This window comes from Peromyscus californicus, unplaced genomic scaffold (assembly GCF_007827085.1).
Source record: "Peromyscus californicus insignis strain IS unplaced genomic scaffold, ASM782708v3 Scaffold_21__1_contigs__length_65335640, whole genome shotgun sequence".
Classification (NCBI taxonomy): domain Eukaryota; kingdom Metazoa; phylum Chordata; class Mammalia; order Rodentia; family Cricetidae; genus Peromyscus; species Peromyscus californicus.
Genome location: NW_026294514.1, coordinates 4,440,488 through 4,457,295, shown reverse-complemented (window position 1 = coordinate 4,457,295; position 16,808 = coordinate 4,440,488). Strand labels below are relative to the sequence as shown.

General features: G+C 38.2%; 1 protein-coding gene across 2 annotated transcripts in view; it reads left to right on the top strand.

Moving 5' to 3' along the window:
* The window catches only part of Tmeff2 (transmembrane protein with EGF like and two follistatin like domains 2), a 375,139-nt gene that overhangs the window by 8,377 nt on the left and 349,954 nt on the right, over positions 1-16,808 (top strand). For both annotated transcript variants that reach the window (XM_052749440.1, XM_052749439.1), the window contains exons 3-4: positions 2,294-2,423; positions 7,542-7,568. In XM_052749440.1, the coding sequence (XP_052605400.1) occupies positions 2,294-2,423; positions 7,542-7,568 (157 nt within the window). The remainder of the gene's footprint in view (positions 1-2,293; positions 2,424-7,541; positions 7,569-16,808) is intronic.

Sequence of the window (16,808 nt, the reverse complement as noted above, 5' to 3'; positions counted from 1 at the left end):
GCTGTCCCAGGTCCTGAACATGGCACATTTACCCAGTACTTGGCCATCCGTTTGTCTTCTGGCCATGAATGTGACATTAGCACCAGCCCTTATCTTTTCTTTGACTGTTTCATCCTTCTCACTTGAAAATTCAAGTCTCACTGTCATTTGCCATGAGTAGCATTGAAGATACTCTTAAGTAGTCAGAAACCAAATGTAATTTTATATGTACGGAAAGTTTATGAAGATGTCCAATCCACAGGTTTCACCTGTCAGGAAAGAACTGCATATTGAGTTAATTAGTAGTGATAGGCTATCAAATATCAAAATCAAATCAATTTCATGTGTAGCTACATAAACATACTCAACCTATGAACCAACAGTATGACTATGGAATGGAATTATTCAATGAATATAAGGTATCCAGAATACCTAATTATTAACTGTAAAAGTAAAGATAAAGAATATTTCTAAAATATGTAGTAAATCATGCTGTTAACAACTGTGACCATCACAATATGAACGCCACAAAATTTCAATTTGCTATTTGGAAAAATGTCAATTAGCAAAATGTAATATTTAAGTTATTCCGTGATATATAAAAGGCATGACATTTATATGACAGGAAAATTGTCTGGGTGGAAGACTGTGAAGTGCTCAGAAAACAAAGTGATTACTGTGAAGGTGTGAGGGCCTGCGTGTCATCCACATTTCCTACGTGAAAATCTGGGTGTGACCGTGCACGTCAATGGTCACAGCCTGGGTAAGCAGGCACAGGACAATCCCTGGGGCTTCCCAGACCTTCGGCTTAGGTAAATCTGTAAGGTTCAAATTCAGTGGGAGACCACGACCCAGAAACCAAGGTGAAGAAGTGATTGAGGAAGATATTTGATGTTAACCTCTTGCCTCCACACACAGGCATACACGTATACATGAATCCACAGGCACATACACAAGTGTACACATACACAAAATAAGAGCATAAATAAATAAATTCATCAGGATGACTATGCTTTTATTATGTAAAGGTGAGAAAAGATTAGATTATTGCGAATAAGAGGGTACAGATGCTGTAAAAAATTATGGAATAAAATATGCCTCAAGTTTTTGTCAATTTAATTCTTACCTTATACCTGTTTTATTCATTTTCTTTGGCATAAATCCTTGAGTTAAAATTTACATGTGGTAGACTCTTAAACATATAAATATACATATTAAAATTTCCTTGATCCCTGGATAGGTTGTTGATTTATTTTGTGGGTACTGTAAACTTACAGCACATCAAAAGTTCAAACATTTTAATTAAAAGCAGAAAACATAAAAGCATTTTCACATGTATCTGCATGCATGGTTTTCCTTACTGTGTTTCTGGCATAGGCAAGCCTTGACAAATAATCATCTTGATCATTTCATTTGTTATAATTAAACAATGAAGTGCATCAGTAGTAGTAATCAGCAGATAATCACATCCTGGTGTAATTAGCAGGTATAGGACACAGCCAAGTATCTCTAATGTCTTGGAGTGTGATTATAATATTATGGCTGTACCCAGTAGGTTGCCTAATTTCCATTGTAGAAATATGTAGTTTTTGGTAATGAGGTTATTTTAAAAATGAACATTTTTCTTTCTGAAACATACATGAATAGTGATTGTTTAGTGATTGTTTGGAATATTCAACAATTTTGATACACAGTTCACTACTTGAGAAAGTTCCCCCTCTATATTTCATAATCTTACTTCTATACTCTGTCTTTACTAATATCCAAAGCTTTAATGATAAAAAGTAATTAGCAAATCAATATCTTACCTGAATATTTCTTAATGTATCAAGATTAAAATTCAATAGAAAAATAATAACCAAAAAGTAGCTGGATATTTTCTTTTGCTGTTTTAGTTTTGAAATTTCAGCTAAGTAGTCCTTCTCCCGGTACAGATAGCAGTCAGCCTTGGTTTTAATAGCCTGACACGGCCAAGTTGTTTATTTTCACCCCAAGAAGTCAGCAAGGATACCTATCAAGAAAAAAAATTAAATAATGGAGGTCTGTTCATTGTTACGTCTTTTGTGTGCTAATGGCTCAGTCACTTTCTTGGAATCACCTAATCAATCTGGATACTTTGTGGTGGTGCCTCTGTCCAAATCAAATGACAAATCGGCTGACTTGACGTGGCCTTTGTGCATCTTTCAGTGATGCAAGGGGGATGGCTGAAAACCAAGAGATGCGGTTTGTTTTGGAAACGGTTATTTGTGTTTAGGATGTCTGGGGGATGCAGAACCCAATAACAACCATCGTGTTTTTTATCTTTGTTTCTCAGTGCAACAGTGACTATGTGCCTGTGTGTGGCTCCAACGGAGAGAGCTACCAGAATGAGTGCTACCTGAGGCAGGCTGCCTGCAAGCAGCAGAGTGAGATCCTTGTGGTCTCTGAAGGATCCTGTGCCACAGGTACGCACCAGTGTCCCTGAAACCCAAACGGGTTGTGAGTCCAATGGCTTCTTGTTTCCTCTTAGCTCTGAAAACCAACCTTACTATATGTTGACTAGGGATTCCATGTATTCTTTTGTTAAAAAAAAAAAAAAAAGAAAGCCTTACTTTTAAAAAAATTTTAAGTACATTGGTTAAAAAAAAAAAAAGAAGAGATGTCTTGTATGACAACCGTTACCTCTAAGTACATATGTTGCTTAGTGAAATACAGACAGTTGAATAAAGTATAATTAGAAATGTGCATTGGGTGCCCACATATCAAGTTTATAGATAAAGTTTTTGTTTGTTCAATTGATGGTTCCTTTGAGAAACGGGGTTATCCTCTAGAGCGCATCTTTGCAGGTTTGAGTTCTGAAGTCAACAAGTATTTTTGTGGAGGCACTAATGTCAGATTTTAACTTTAAAGTGTACTGGTTATCATTTTAGCGGATCACACTGAAGGATGCACTGGCGGTGTGAATAATTGACACTAACATCTGTCTTCCTGACACAGTTCAACTCAGACTCTTCAGCTCTTTAGTTATGTTGTTCTAAGAATGTTGGAAAGGAGGAAGGAAGGGAGGGAGGAGAGAGGGAGGGAGGGAGGAAGGGAGGGAGGAGAGAGAGGGAGAGAGGGAGGGATGAAGGCCGGCAGGCAAGCAATGAGCTTCTTAGCTTTTCACGGTTATGTGTTTTAGTTTGTTTGATTGGTTTTCTTTTGTTTTCCTGATTCTTTTTCTTTTACCTTTTCTGTTCTTTTCTTTTCTTTTTGTTGTTTTGTTTTGTGCAGTGGTTGTTACAGCCCAGCGATTTACAGGTAGAGAAATAAAGCAACAACAACAACAAAAAAAAAAGCAATTAGTTAGAGCTTGCTTAGGAAAGCAGTGCTGCTTTAAGCAAGAGCCAAGTTCAGGTTAGGTTCCAGGCACCATAAGCACCTGCCTAAATAACAGTAGCGCATCATGATAGCTACACTTAATTACAGGAACTTTTTGGAAAGTCATACTTTCTGAGAAAGACATATGCATATTCAGGATAAATAATAATGCAATAAGAAAATTTCTTTCAAAAACTAGTACTAGGGAGTCTTTTATATAAAAGTCACTCCTGGGTAACAGGTTTTTGTCATTTTAGGGTGTTACAGGAAAGGCATGTGTTGGTTTGTTGGGGTAGGGTATAAAATGAACAAGGATAAAGAGTCTTGGGTTCCTTAGAAGACTGTCATTAGCCTACTTATTGTTAAGGGTGAATGATATCCAGAGATGTCCTGCTGACTACCAAGGTTTCCAAAATGAACAAAGGACAGCCAATCAGGGACATTTCTTTGCTACAGAGATACAGTCTTTTGATTTTGGGCTGGTTGTTAAGGGGTCTTTTCTCCTGAATGAGTCTTTGCCTCTGTATGTGAATGGACTGTGTGGAAGATGGTCAAGACGGCAAGCCTGTTTGGCCTCTGCTCACTACTGACTTGGCAGAGCAGGTCATTGCTGCTTCTCCTGGAGTGAAAAGTGTGTCAAAAAGTAACAGCGCATGTGCAAGTCGGAGGGCAGGAATCCCTGCAGAAGAGGACCAGAAGGCTAACCTCAGAGTAGGAATCAGGGCATAGAAAGACCACTAAGAAACAAACTATGAAAATAAAGTACTCAGCCATACCAAAAGACAAAACAATAAGGAAAAACTACTTCAGAACTAATGGGACAGAAATGAATGGAACCATTGGACCTCGGGAAGGTTGTAGATAATGCTAGGGAGAGTAGGAAAAGCTTTGTTTATGATCAAGGAGGGCACCTGACCAATCTGCACACCGCCAGGTGAGGACCAGCCGGCCGGGTAGGCAGCACACACATGAAACAGAGCAGGAGTTATGGCTATGGCAAATAGCATCTGGCACTAAAAATGGTATTCTTTCTCCAAACCTCTCAGTTCCTGTCAGTCCGCAGTCACACTCTTGATTCATTCAGGTCTATTCATCCGAGTCCCCAGTGTGCTGCTTTTACTATGAAAATAAATACTTAGCCAAGTAGAAAATTTAATCACAATTGAAGAAGCTGTCCTTACCTCATTTGCATACTTAGATTTCTGCAGGATTTAATTAGTCAGCCAGTTTAGCTGAATGCACCTTCCATTGACTAGTGAATCTAAAAGGGTTTGGGTCTGAGGAGTGATGGAGAAACCAGGCCTGACAGCAAATAAATTGGGGTTCTGACTTGTCTTCATAATTTTCCCATTTATTTTTAATGCTCTTTGACACTGAGTGGAGGTGGCAAGTTGCGTTCTCTAGGAATAAAAGGCTGAAGAACATATAATTTTATATTTGTTCTGTGTCATTAGTGTTGCAAAACTGTTTTTGTACCCAGAATGTGGCTTCCCCATAGCTGGTCTCACTGTTAGCTTAACATTTTGCCTTGCAAGAACTGAGCTGATGAAGAGCCCAGATTCAGGTCCAATAGTATCCCTTCTTTCTGGGGTGTTTCTGCCTCCCTGCGACTTTCTTAGGCCACTTATTTCTGGCTCGCCAAGATGACTCATCCTACAATTGAGAAAACATTAAAGCTTCCCATAAGTATTTCATAATGATGCTGTTGACTACAGTGGCCATTTTCCCATCTATTCCCCTTTTCTTCCCTAGCTATTTAATTTGGGTCAAATCAAACACTAATCACGTGGACTAAATCCCCTGAAATTTGAGAAATATATGTAGGAGATAAAAGCCAAAATGCTACTACTATTTTTTCCCTACTTTCCCAGCCATATGTATTTACTCAAAAGCCTAAAGATCAATAGGCAAGATGTTCTTTCTCAACATTTTAATTATCGTATTCCAAACAGTACTCATGCATTTAATGTAAGCTATTGTTCACTATACTCATTAAACAGAAGGAATAAGTTTAGGAAGGTGGCTGAAGTTTCCTCTTGTCGTTTAACAGCCTGCAGCCTGTGAACACACATACCTTTCTCTTTATGTGTGTCATATTCAAGCATGGAGGAACAAGCATCATATTGTTGGCCTGCCTGACAGATGTTCCTGACTTTAGAAGGAAATAAGAAATAGACTTCATAAACAGAGAACATATGGGCAGGATGTAACAGTACAGCCTGTGATGTGGTCCCTTTGAATAAAAATAATAGTGAAATAAGCTTTCACGTTAATTCAGACAAAGTCAATTCAAATTTTACCTATGAAAGTATGCTCAGAGGAAACTCAGCAAACATTGACCATTTGAACACTATTCTGTCCAAAGGAAATAGTGTTATAACTAATGAGTTTGTTATATATATATTCCTCCTCTAACTGGAGGAATATGTTCCTGTCACAGAGAGAAATGCATGAGCCTTTCTTAATATGTTATCATTAAAATGCCAAATCATAGGATTACAATTCTAAGTTAGTTCTATATTTGTTAAGAAATATGTATATAGCCAAGCAGTGGTGGCACATGCCTTTAATCTTAGCACTCACAAGGCAGAGGCAGGATCTCTGTGAGTTCAAGGCCATCCAAATCTATAGAGCAAGTTCCAGGAGAGCCAGGGTAACAGAGAGAAACCCTGTCTCAAAAAAAAAAAACAAAACCCTACGTATATCAAAATAAATATGTAATAAATAAATATAATATAGAAATATATTAAAAATAAATATATGTTAAGAAACATATTTACATATAATTTATATTTAATATATATTTCTTAAATATATATTTATTATTAACAAATATTATTCTTAACATATATGCATACTTATATATATATATATATATATATATATGTTTCTATCAATTAGCTTGCATTTAAGTATATGTCCAGTCATGATGACAGTTAATGAATCAATTGATATTATCAAGACTTATTGTTCAACTGCTGCTCCTCCATGGCAGTGTTAATGCCACCAAGGTAGACATGTTGTATGGATGCACCCACTCTCCCATAAATGTCAGTTGTGTGAATTTGCATGCCCCTGGCCACTCTCTATCGTGTTTCTCAGCAAAATGTCAAAGAGCCAGCAAGATGAAGAAATGTCTTATATTAATTAAACTAAACAACGAACACAAATTCATAGAGGAGGTGCCTGACGTATGTCTTGAATCCTGTATGAGATTCCAATGTAGAGTAGTAACAGCCTGAGACTACAAATATCATATTACCTAGTTTTAACACCAGAGATCCATAATGAAACTTATTTAGAATGAAAAGAAATAAGCGGAGAGAGGAAGATGTCTACATTTAGGAACAGATAGAAACTCAATAGTCTTGACCCAGACCAGGGAATTGAGTATTTTTGGAATCTGTGTTCTCAGAAAAAAAGCCAACTTTAACTACTTGCAATGACTTGGAAGGGAGGGAAGGAAGAAGCAGAGTCAGAAACTCAACACAGGACTGTTTTCCTGCCAACTTCTCTTGCTGTCTGTTCCGTTGTAAGCACCAAGGCAAAGGGAAGCTTACCTCTACTCATTTAAAACACAGTGTTTTAGCTGCAGACAGACTCCTCAGCCAGTGTGGTATTGGTAAGCACCTCATCATACAAAGTGCTCTCTTTTTATCTTTGTTTATGAACAATTTGCAAGGGTACAAGTCTTTGTTATGTGTTAATTTGCCACATATACTGTTTAATTTTGAAAATAAGGTTACAGAAGCACCTCATTTTCTCTTTCTTTATGTCAAAGTATACAAACCAAATTTAAAACAGGGGGGATTTCACACATTCAAGTTTAAGACTTTCCCCAAAGCTATATAATACAGGTTTCACAAAGTTTAAGAATTAAAAACTATATCTTATTTATGTATTATGTCAATAGAAATTAGGTTAAATTGAGAAACTATATATTAACAGATTAAATACTACTAATTTTTACACCAATGGTATTTTAGCTTTGAGATAGTACACAAGCTGATGATGCAGTTCTGTGAGCCCCACACTTGGGAGCTGATGGCAGGAAGGCCTGGAGTTTGGGGCTTCCCCGCAACAGAGCCAACTGTAAATCATCCTCGGTTACAAAAGACTCCGTCTCAAATGCAAAACAACCACAATAAAACTACAAAACTCATTGTTGGATGTATTTTTCAAGTGATCATGAACTGTATGTGTTTTTTGTTTTTCCTTCCCAGATGCAGGATCAGGATCTGGAGATGGAGGTAGGATTTTGTTGATTTTTTTTTTCTGTATTTGGATGTTTCAGTGGATTACTGTGGATGCCTAGTGATACTCGTTCCCAAGCAGACATCTCAGAGAAGCGTAGATTTTGGATTTTAAGAGGGGAACCACATGAAAACCTGCTCTCCTAGTTTAGTCACTGTATATTCCATGCCTATTTTTGGTCTGTTCGTGAATCACACACAGCTCATTTCATCTCCTCTTTCATGTACTTGCTTGTGTATGAGTTTGAAATGCATACAAACAGTGCCAAAACTTCAAAATACGATTGTAGACATATTTAGCAAGACAGAGAAAATTCATGGAGAAAATGTTTAAATATTTGGTTTTTAAATACATAATGTTGCCCTCAATCATCATTAACACATAAAAGACTTACAATATCAGAATTTAAATAAAGTGAAGAAATTTTAGTTCATAAAAAATAAAAAGATAAAAGCTAAGTTAAAGACAACAAAATTCTACCTTTTCTTTCCTGATTCAATTAATATAAAGTTGATTTTAATAAAATGAGATGTAGTTTTGTTTGCTTTGCTTTGTTTGAGACAGAGTTCACTAAGTAGCTCTGGCAAACTTGGCACTCTCTGTGGAGACCAGTCCAGCCTTGAACTCATAGAGATCCACCTGCCTCTGCACCCTGAGCAGTGGGATTAAAGGCATACCTGGTGTATCCTATTCGGTTCAACCAGCTGAGATGTATGTTTTGATTACTTAATTTTATTTAAAGTATGTAAGAGAGGAACAGAAATTTTACAAGTCCCACCTGATCTGCTTACAACCAAAGAAATACTTTATTTTTAGATTAAACTTACCTTGTAAATATCCTAGATGCTTTTCCAAATGAAATCCCCACTGCCACTTTTACATACACAAAACAAGTAAAGGACAAAACCCAAGATGTAATTGTAAGATTAATAAAATGAAAATGGACTTGAAATAGAAATGCTATCTCAATGATTTCTCAGGCTGTGTAAAATAATTGTTATAACTCTTAGCAAATATGGAATGTGGTGGAAACCAAATAAGAGAAAGCTTTGTGTTCAGGAAGGAAGTGATTCAATGCTGCACACTTGATCTAGTTTGTGAAACTTGGGTCTTGAAGAGATAAAGTCTTAACAATTCAAAGAAGCTACACCTGGAGAGCACAGAGTTGCACACTGAAGCTCAGTATTATTCCAGAAAGGCTAAAACCTAAGCAGCAGTTATGACTCAAGTGCAGAGCACGTGTGATGGCACATGGCTGTAGACTGCCATTCATATTTCAATAGACTTGCCTTACTCCTAAGAAATCTAGTTGCTCCTCCTGCCTATGGGATGAATACGGTACTCTCCAGAAAGCTTCCTGTGAAAGGGAGAGCTTGAGAAACAAATTAAATCTTCCTATAAAAGACAGGAAAGGGGCAGTGACTTCAGCAGAAGTTTTGCCATTGAACTGTTATGAAGGCAGTCCAGTTTTAAAACCTTGCTTTGGTAGGAAGTTGTTTCTACGCAGCAGAGTTCTGTACAGTTGCTGAGCAGTTAGTTTTGTTTGCAGACTGCTCTGGCCGTTTCTCTGCCGAGACTGAGCGGTTCCGCTGTTCACCCAACACGTCTCCTTCCTCCGCTACCGTGTTTATAAAGAAAACAAAAACGGTCCACAGAACACAGAATGTCTTCACCGTCGGGCTGGCTTTTCACCACATACTTTCCCCACCCAACAACCACCTTGTCTTGTTTTCAAACAATAACCTGTGCTATCTGGACCAGTCCTGCTTCCGAGTTTTCATTCAGTGATTTTTAGCACAAGATAATGGAAGTCAAGCCAAGCCCATCCTTCCTCGTTACCGTTAGATTGAACCATTTTGTTCCTGGTGCTCCCTACCATGTGAACAAGGTTGTTTGCTTGTTAAGGAAATCATTTTCTTCCTGTTAGTATGGCATTGGCTGCATAGTTCATAAGCAGAAGGATACACCATTGGGAAACATCTTTCTTTCTCCAATTTGTTTCTCTTCTCTCTCAACCTATCTCTCACTTTCTTCTTAACTATTCCTTTCAATTATAGCTTCCTTAATAATAATGCACATTTTAAAGCTTATAAAAGCACTCCTGTTATTATTGTTGCTGAGAGAGAAATCTCACTTTGTAAGCAGTAAGTCTAGCCAGGCTTGTCTGAAGCTCAGAACATTTCTCCTAGTTTTACCTCCCAAATCTTAGGTCTACGGACAGGAGCTACCATAACTGACCAAATGGCTTCGTAAGATATATTTACTTGTAGGAAATAGGACATATAACCTTTCGAACCAGTGGTTCTCAACTTTCCTAATGCTGCAACCCTTTAATATAGTTCCTCATGTTGTGGTGACCCCCAACCATAAAATTATTTTCATTGCTACTTCATAACTGTAATTTTGTAAAGGTTTGCCCAAGGGGTTGAGACCCACAGCTTTGAATTCTGAGATACAATCTTTCAAATAATAAATGTTCTGAAAATTTAGCAATATGAATAAAAGTTTTAAATTAGAGACAAGGCTGGAATGCTGGCTGGATTGCTTTCCCTAGCTTGTGTGTTGTGGTATTCTATGGTACTAACAGTTTTGAATTTTATTTAGATTGTTTATTCTAAGATGCCAAATAGCTTGGTAATTAGAATGACAAAGATAAACTCAAGTGCAGATCACATAGCCCTTGAGTTGTCAAAACTGGCTGTGGAGCTAACATTCTTAGCATGAACTATCTTTGTACTAAGAGGTCCTGTAAAGATCCTATGAAGAAGCTTTCAGTGGACCCAGGATCAGCCTTTGAATGAACTACAAGTGGTTGAACATGCTGTGACTGTTCTAATGTGAATATATAGGAACTGGGTCAGCTTTTTGGAAGCTTGGTGGTTGTGTTTATAATGCCTCATTTGACAGAAAGTTCATATGATTCTCAAGTGGAGTGCATTGATATGACTGGTAAAATAAGCAGATGCACCTGCAAACATTTGCCAGGGGTAACTGCCATAAATGAAATGGTTAACCCCCAAGGCTAAATTCATTTTTTAAAAATTATGTCCCATTTACCTGTTTTAGATAGGCATGTGTTTTTAAATGGAAGAGTATCATATTAGTAAAGAAAATTAGACATGATGATTTTAAGATTAATTTAAGCTTTACTCATTTGCATTTGGCATAGCTGTGCAAATTTACTAGGACTGAAGAAAACTTTTATCCTAAGTAAAATGGATATAAAGGTTTTATAAAATTAACCTTGTTTGGACACACTTTATAGAAAGTTTTGACTACTTTACTGTTCAGATAAAATTTTTGGAATTGTTCAGTTTGTTCTGAAAATGTGTTTACAGTGTCTCCAACATGATCTTCAATTTATGTTCATCTGTAAAGGGGTTTGCAGAGGAGAAAAGAATAATTACCCCATACAGTGATGGGTGGTATACCATTTCAGGGTCTATGTCCTTACCTTCTGGTGTTCAAGAAAACTTATAAAAAATAACTTTACATTGTTAGTTTTGAACATAGGAGTTATGGAGTTCTATTACTGATCAAAAAGCAATATTTGAAAAGTCATCAACATCAACTTTCCTTCTGAATTGACTTGCACTAGAAAAAACGTTCATGATAAACTATAACTTACTGTTTTGTGTGCTAGAAGATAATTCATGAACCACACTCCTAAGAACTTGAGGAAGTGACAGAATACGATTAGCAATTCAAGTGCTTTTATGTATGTATATGGAGACTTAGTGTCGTAAATAAGAAAGTAGTGTGTGTAGGAGGAATAATCACCTCCTATCTACCCACAGACTTCCTTAGGCAACAAATACTGAGGAAGAAAAAGTATTAAAGCAGCCTCTGCTCAAGATCTAAGGCTGCGTGGGTGCTGGAAGGATCCTTTAGTCTCTGCTTTCCTGCATCCTTAAGCTATATTATAAGGACAAGGTTTTGAATATTTTCCTCCATTCCCTTCTAAAGTGATTTTAGATTGCTTCCGTTCTCATCAAATACGTAAAGATAAAAGGTCCGTTCATAAATGAAACCCATTTCCTTTTGTTGTTGTTGTTCTTTGGTTTTTTTTTTTTGTTTGTTTTTTTGTTTTTGTTTTTTGAGACAGGGTTTCTGGTGTAGCCCTGGCTATCCTTGAACTTGTAGACCAGGCTGTCTTGTAACTCACAGAGATCCACCATCCACCTGCCTCTGCTTCTTGAGTGCTAGGTTTAAAGGTGTACACCACCACCGCTGGGCTAAAACCCATAGATTAACACTTAAAATATTTGCAGATGTGCTGTCCTGTTGTAAATGAGGCAGAATCCACAATCAACTTTCAATGACATCTTCTGAGAGGTCTACAGTATTTTCAGAATTAAATATGTATCTGAGATACATGCTATAGATACAATGGTATATTGTGATTTCATGAGAACAAGTAAGCACTTAGCAAATATACACACTTTAGAGTTCTACATCCCTAGGACAATCTCATTGTTTTGTTTCTTTAGAGAAAGTTTCCTTATATTCAAGCTGGCTTCAAACTTGTGATCCTCCTACCTCTGCCTCATTTTCTGATATTACAGACACACATTACAATAGCCTGCATCCAAGAGAACTTTTAAATAGATTAATATTAGAAATGCACAATAGCAAGTTGACTTTATATCTGGTATTTGTGTAATTCATATGAATTTCAAGGTAATTAATATTATGATAACTTTAAAGCAGAAAGCCAATTAATATTTTGTTTTTACTCAGTGAAAAACTCCCCTTTCCAGTTGCCTTTTGATAACATTCCTCAAGATTTCAATAATTAAAATATTTACTTCATACGTAATTTGGCACAAACAAGAAAGGATTACATTGCAAGAAAATATAAATTTCAGCTACTACTGCTGACCAAGTGGGTTGATAAAAACTGATGTACTACTCTAAGAAGTTTGGGGACTTGAAAGTTATTTTAAAGCACTTTTTCTTCCTCATGTGAATTGGTTGATTTGAAGTCTGGTATTATCTAGGTACTGTGGTAAGATTTCTGGCATCTATGATGCCAGTCATGACTGTTTTATTCTGCTCAGGGAGATTTCATGTTAATTCTCCTCTCTGCACACAATGGGAGAAGTTATGATGCTGATCATAAAAGGGAATAATCCCCTGCAGAAGTAAAGTGTTAAATACACTGGAGATAAATGAATATTCATTTCATAAAATGCTTTTATGTAAGAGTTAAGTAATTTTCTCTTCCATGTTGCTGCACCCCTCCCTGGCCTCCACAGCGTTCTTGTGCCCTTCTTCAGTTACTGCCACAGCCGAGTCTGGCACACACAATCTCCTCCACCATGACTTTCCCCCCACTGGGTTCACGCTGCAGCCAAAGTCCGACAGACAACAGTGGTAAGCAGCTCCAGCCAGAAGAGCGATTCAATAAAGAATTCCAGCAATTGCTCAAGGTTTGAGGTCTCCCCAGGCAATCCAAACGGGAGCAGACAGGAACAGTCCTTTCTTTCATCTTCCACACCCAAGAGCCTCTCTTCTGCCTAGAAATGGGCATGTAGCCATCTAAACCCCAATTGGAATCTTGACTTGTGTGGCTCGGGATCCATCTTCCTTTCTCTTTACCCCCAAGAACAAACAGCACGGAGATAGAATAAGTAAATAGAAGCAGAATGAGTGAGGAAGGTGTCATGGACAGCAGCACTGGGAAGATCTAGGGAAAGACAGAAAGACAAGCAATGAGGATGGCGGGAAGACGGATGGAGGAGAGAGAAGCCTTGGCTATGAAGATGGCTGCAGGGCAGTTTGTTTTCATGTATGAATACCATTTCACAAATCAAAATTATTTTTCTTAAAATAGAGCAGGGATGGTTTCTGAAGGTCCGTATTGCCTGGGAAAGCGGAGGAAATGCTGCAGACTTTTCCAGGTGATCCAGCTGGGTTTATAAAAACAACAGCGAAAGAAAGCTAATTGTAGCTAGAGTTTTCCTGCCTGGCCCACAGTCAGGACAAATCTCTGACACCCGCCAGTCCCACAGCCGCTCAAACCCAACCAAGTAAACACAGAGACTTATATTGCTTACAAACTGTATGGCCGTGGCAGGCTTCTTGCTAACTGTTCTTACAGCTTAAATTAATCCATTTCCCTTAATCTATACCTTGCCACGTGGCTCGTGGCTTACCGGCATCTTCACATGCTGTTTCTCATCATGGCGGCTGGCAGTGTCTCCCTCACTCAGCCTTCCACTTCCCAGCTTTATTCTCCTCCTTGTCCCGCCTACACTTCCTGCCTGGCCAATGGCCAATCAGTGTTTTTTTTATTGACCAATCAGCAACACATTTGACATACAGACCATCCCACAGCAGTTAATCATCCCGTGCAGTATGGTTTTGAATTCAGCATCCAGAGGTTTGCAGTCTAGATTCTTAATTGGCTTGAATGATATCTGTTAAGATTTTTTTTTCTGTACTTTCAGTCTCCTTGGAGAGTCATTCATCTTAGTGTTTAAACAGGCTCCTCCCACTTAGGGGAGCATGAACACAGTGATCTGAAGCAAAGAACTTTGCACTCTATGAAATTAGAGATGGAGATATAGGAATTCCTGCTACCTTTTGTTCCGACTCCTGTTTTCTCTGAGAACATGATTTCTATAAAGAGTTCAATTAGAATGACTTGAATCGTTTAATTAGCAGTTTTAAGTCTATGACTTGAAAATGTTGATGCTGGGCTGGGCGTGATGGTCCACACGTGCAATCCCAGCACTCTGAAAAGCTGAGGCAGGAGGATCAACAGAACTACACAGCAAGTTCTAGGTCAGCTTGGTCTATGTAGCAAGACTCCCTTTCAAAACACAAAACAACTACAATAACAATAGTATTGATTCCATGAAAATAACTGTGACTCCAGCACAGTTTTCTCTATTTAGCAAGACAGTCAGCTCTGCACATAGAAGGAACAGAAACCATGGAACTGAAGCACAGGTTGGATGAGAAATACCCAGAGAAACTATGATTGTACAAGATATGGAAGAAAGAAAGCATAAAGATCTCAAAAATAATTGTTCTTATGTTGAAGTGGCAGACGTATTGCCTCTACTAAAGATCAAATGAAAAGGTGAAAGGGACGTCAATATGGGCTAGTCAATATATTTACAAGAGAGTATTTCCATCAGGGCTATAAGCATTGCCATTTTTAAAAGAGACTATGAGGTTTTTGGAAATGAAGTGTTTTAATGTAGGTAGGAAATAGTACTCCAGTTCTTACCAATGTCCAAGTATGAGTTAGCTAAATCTATAAGCATACTTACATAATTAGTTGTATATGTTTTATGGTTTGAAAGTATCACCATTATAACATTAACTTTTTTTAAACACAACAAGAACCTTTGAATGTGTGGATGCATATAAGAAAGGTGGCCATCCTAACCATACCCCAGATACAGTAACTATGGTAACTAACCCAGTCCTCAAACTTTAAGAAGGAAGGCAACTATAGACCTCAGCGTTAGTCTACCTTTCGGAGCAGTTGCTTGCAATAGCTATACCAGACCTCATTTTCTATGTCTACATAAATTATAAATTTTACAAAAGCTCTTAGGAAAATTGATTATCTTATCTTTGATCCTCTTCCATTATCACTTTTCCCTCTTAAATCACATGTTCTTTTCAATCAGAACACAAAACATGTGGGTTTATGTTGCTGTCTGTTACCCGTGCTGTAGTCTCAATTCAAGGCGTAAGATTGGTATCTGTTCTCTCTCGTTACTTTCCCCTTTGTTCTCCATGTCATTCTTCTTCTAAAATTTTCCTCTCTGTGGTATTTGGTAACCTTTACATTTTTGATGAAATACGTATTTTGAAGATGAGAATAACATGGCAAGGCAGCAGTTCACAGCACAACTTCAGGACCACAAGGCTATGTAGACTGGACCATGAAGTTTAGTGAATGGTGCCTTAGAATAACCACACTTATAAGAGGAAGGATGTGGGGATAGGGAAAGAAAGGCTTTGGATTGGTACAGTAGATAAAAGCCAGAGCACAGCCCAGCTGGAGTTCCCCAAATGGAAACGCTCTGCAAATTGTCCTCAGCAGGGACGATGCGATCAGTCCTTGATAGTCTATATATCCCACACGGGACTCACAAAAGGCAGAGTAAGTTAAGCCAGTTGGTTTTCTTTGAGGACATATCTAGCAGAAGGAGGGACTTAAATGTGAGCTCTCCAAGTATACCACTCCCAGGGGTGAGGAGGGAAAGGCGTGGACATTGTACCAAAATATCCATTATTAATTTGATGGAGAGCAAATAAAAAAAATTATCCTTTTAGAACTTATTTAATGTGAAGAAACAAAAAATAGTAAGCAAGTATATAAGGGATAATACAACAGCTCGTGAGTGCTGTGCAGGAAGGGAGGATAGTGATGGAAGTGAGGGCATTGTGAGTTTGGGAGATAATTAAGAAGGCCTGAGGTGACATAAGAGACTGGAGGGGCAAAGCTTGTTGATGCGCAAGGGAAGGACATACATGAACACGCAATGCCTAGAATATTCTAGAATCCAGGCCATTGATAGGCTAGCGTGACAAGGTATTTGGTGAAGGGTGAGGGAGGTTGTTTAATGATGCAAAGATATGTCACATGTGTCTATGTTGCATTTGTTTAACCCTGAAGCTGGGTTGCCGTGCCTGCCTAAAACCCCGATTTGTCTACTTAAGAGCTGAACAGCCAATAGCAAGGCAGAAGAAAGGACAGGTGGGGCTGGCAGGCAGAGAGAATAAATAGAAGGAGAAATCTGGGAGGAGAAGAAGAAAGAGCAAGAGAACAAGGAGAGGAGGAGGCTAGGGGCCCACCACCCAGTCAGCCATCCACACAGACAACCATGGAATAAGAGTGAAAATAAGGTTACAGGAAAGGAAAAAGCCCAGTGGCAAAAGGTAGACAGAATAATTTAAGAAAATCTGGCTAGAAACAAGCCAAACAAACGCAACATAGACACATGTGACATATCTTTGCATTCATAAGAAATAATGTCTCTGTGTGTGATTTATTTGGGAGCTGGGTAGTGGGCCTCCAAACGGAGTCAAAAGAGCGAAGAACTAAAACAACCAACAACATTTTGGCACCCCACTTTGGGTGCCAAATGTTGTTTTTCATTAAATACAGTGGCTGCCTCTTAAGCAACTGCTGTTCTAATCAGCAACTGCAACTCTGCTGCTACCCAGTGGTTTCGTCACAAGGGCCATAGCCAGTGGGAATTCTGTTC